We start from the raw sequence: 3,254 nt of genomic DNA, 5'->3' as shown, positions 1-3,254 counted from the left end.
TATAAAATGAGAAGATTTAAAAAAAACTTTACAGGATATAAAGATAAATAAACATATACCATATTCAAGTCTGGATGGAATGGAAAATTATAAATATAATAATTATTCCCAAGTTTTCTAACCAGATCTGCTCTTCTTAGAAAGCAGCTATAATTTTTTTAAATGAATGTGTTGGCATTTTTTTTAGAAAACATAGCATGTTATAACTCTGCCAGATATTTTCTTTGCATTAGCTCACTGATTCTCACATCCCCCTGAAGAGTTATTTTTTATTATCTCTATTATAGATCAACAAAACAGGACAAGAAGGACGAGGAGGTTTTTACAAGATCATACAGTGAATAGGAGGCAGAACAGGGATTCTCTATTAGGTCTGAATCTTTAACCAGGGTCTTCATGGCTATAGTACACACACATATGCACACACATGTACATGCACATGCACACACATTTACATGTACGATGATAAAGACTTAGAGGATTCTATGAAATTTGATTTAAATGAGATTACCCAGAGCCATTGAATTAAGATCTGGGAGGCAAGAAAGGAGAGGTTGGTAACTCAAGCCCTAAAACTGAGACAATAACCTCCAGGATGACTGAGGTAGAGAATGAGTGTAGGACTTTTCTCCCCCATTTCTGTTTTTTTACTGTGTGCCTGTTTGTTTGTTTTTGTATTTTCCCTTCCTTATGATTTTTTTAAGTTGATATATAATATTAAGTTAGTTTCAGGTGTATAACATAGTGATTATTTATATAACTTATGACATGATTACCCAATTAGTCTAGTACCCATCTGACATGATACACAGTTATTACAATATTATTGACAATATTCTCTATCTATGCTGTATTTTACATCCCAATGTTAAACTATTTTTATAACTGCCCATTTGTTTTTCTCAGTCCCTTCACCTTTTTCACCCATTTCCCCAATCTCCCTCCAATCTGGCAACCATCAATATGTTCTCTGTATCTATGAGTTTGTTTCTGTTCTGTTTACTCATTTGCTTTGTTTTTTAGCTTCCATACATAAATGAAATCACATGGTATTATTTTACTTAGCATAATAGCCCCTAGGTCCATCCACTTTGTCAAAAAAGAACAGGGTTTCATTGTTCTTTATGGCTGAGTAATATGCCATTTTCTATATGCACCACATCTTCTTTATCCTTTGTTCTATGGACACTTAGGATGCTTCCATATCTTGGCTATTGTAAATATTGTTGCAACGAACATGGAGTATCTGTATCTTTTTGAGTTGGTATTTTGGATTTGTTAGGACAAATACCCAGGAGTGGAATTGCTGGGTCATATGTAGTCCAGAAGCATCTGTGCTGGGTCTCCTAGAAGGAAGCAGGGAGGATCTAACTGCAAGTCATCATCCAGTCACAGGTTCCAGGACCCATGTGGGCGGCAGGGGGCAGTCCTCTCATGCCCAGGCCCTGTCTCACTGGCTAGGGCAGAGCCCAAGGCCAGGATAAAAGGGCCCGTGGACCAGAGCATCAGCATTCACTCCCTCCTGAGGCAGTGACGGATCCTGTGCTGCTTGTGTGCCCGGTAAGTGTCTACTGGGAACGGAGCAGGGCCTCCCAAGAGGGAGGCTCAGACCAGAGCTGGTGGGCAGGTGGGGCTCTAGAAGGTAGGGGTGTTGGAGGCCTTGTAGACGGAGGGAGAGGGGCCTGAGGAAGACTGAGGGAGGATGTGCGTGGTGGGAGTGGACCAACTGGGACCATGAGGGAGAAGTGGATGGCTCTGTGTTTGTGCTGGACCTAATGTAGATCCTGTTGGCTATGCTCCGAGGTCAGATGAGCTGAAGCCTTGGCCATTGGGCTCTTGGTGAGCCATTTTCATAAGGAGCCTTTACCTTTGAGAATAGAACGCAACCCCCCATGCAAAAATGCTGGGGATTGTGGTTCTCCACCGATAGAGAGAGCTGACCAGGGGATCCTTTGGGGCTTTAGAAAACTATCTAGGAAGGTACAATCATGAATTTCCTTTTTAAAGAGATATTTACTCTCTCAATTGTTTTCTTAACTGCAGTTTCAGGTTTCTGGTTGAAATGTTGGAAAAAATGACCTTCCCTTACTAGATATTTAATGACAGCAGATTTTTTTTATCATTGATTTTTATCTCAGTTTCCTTCTTTGTAAAGGATATATTAATCCCTGCCTACCTTAAGTAGAAATTGGGAGATTCCAGGAGGAAGTCTCAGAGTAGTTGCCTATCTATTGGAAAGAACAAACCTTTCAGGGTTTAATTATCATAGACTCCACTTACACATTTCAAAATAAAGGGGCTAGAAATGATGCTTAGAGAACAAGAAGGAAGAGAAAGGGGCAGGGGTGGCCTCTATATGGGACTGACTTGCTGTCTGACTCTCCCTCAGCTCCTGAACGCCCGCCCGCCTGCCTACCCGCCCAGATGTCCTGCCAGCAGAGCCAGCAGTGCGTCCCCAAGTGCCCTCCCAAGTGCTGCACCCCCAAGTGCCCTCCCAAGTGCTGCACCCCAAAATGCCCTCCTAAGTGTCCCCCCAAGTGCCCTCCAGTCTCCTCCTGCTGCAGTGTCAGCTCTGGGGGCTGCTGTGGCTCTGGGGGTGGTGGTGGCTGCTGTAGCTCTGGAGGTGGTGGTGGCTGCTGTAGCTCTGGGGGTGGTGGCTGCTGCCTGAGCCACCACAGGTCCCACAGGCCTCGCCTCTTCAGACACAGAAGCTCTGGGGGTGGGGGCTGCTGTAGCTCAGGGGGCTCCAGCTGCTGTGGAGGGGGCTCTGGAGGCTCCAGCTGCTGTGGAGGGGGCTCTGGAGGGGGCTCCAGCTGCTGCGGAGGGGGCTCCAGCTCTGGAGGGGGCTGTGGTCAGTCCTCTGGAGGCTGCTGCTGAAGTGGACTCTGAGCCAAGAAGAGCTGAATGGAGGGCTACCAATGGCCAGTCCCCTCCACCTCCTCCTGCTCCTCCTGCTGGACCTTCCCCACTGCTGAGAGGTCTGGGTGAGGCCTCTGAATTCTGGTGCAGAGGATCCCTATGCCCATGTGTCCTGGAGCCCAAACCTCTTTCCCAAACCCACTTCCCGACTTCTTTCCCTGTATGCCATTATGTGTGGCTGCCCTGGGAACTCCTGTGCGGCTATGTGTGTGCACACACCAGCCTGATGTGAACCAATAAAAGGATGATTCTGCATTTGCTCTTGCCTTGCCTGAGTTTTATTCCTATATTATTTTTCTCCGACTCTGTCCTCAACTCCTGGGTTCCTGAGGCCT

At 46.0% G+C, this 3,254-nt stretch overlaps 1 protein-coding gene across 2 annotated transcripts; it reads left to right on the top strand.

Moving 5' to 3' along the window:
• Positions 1 to 2,424: 2,424 nt before the first annotated feature.
• On the top strand, positions 2,425 to 3,048 carry LOC311612288 (uncharacterized protein; the record flags this gene model as incomplete). 2 transcript variants are annotated; one of them, XM_084865139.1, is made up of 2 exons in its annotated part: positions 2,425 to 2,731; positions 2,762 to 3,048. In XM_084865139.1, 2 exons carry the CDS (start codon positions 2,425 to 2,427, stop codon positions 2,875 to 2,877), a joined length of 423 nt encoding a protein of 140 aa, XP_084721265.1. In that variant the 3' UTR covers positions 2,878 to 3,048. The 2 variants fall into 2 exon arrangements, with proteins under 2 accessions (XP_084721265.1, XP_084721264.1); XM_084865138.1 differs by having other exon boundaries at positions 2,425 to 3,048.
• Between the last annotated feature and the right edge of the window lie 206 nt (positions 3,049 to 3,254).

The sequence above is a fragment of the Pipistrellus hanaki genome (assembly GCF_964339955.1).
Source record: "Pipistrellus hanaki genome assembly, chromosome: 18".
In the NCBI taxonomy this organism is placed as follows: Eukaryota; Metazoa; Chordata; class Mammalia; order Chiroptera; family Vespertilionidae; genus Pipistrellus; species Pipistrellus hanaki.
Note: the sequence above shows the minus strand (reverse complement) of the source record. Positions and strands in the feature narration are given on the sequence as shown.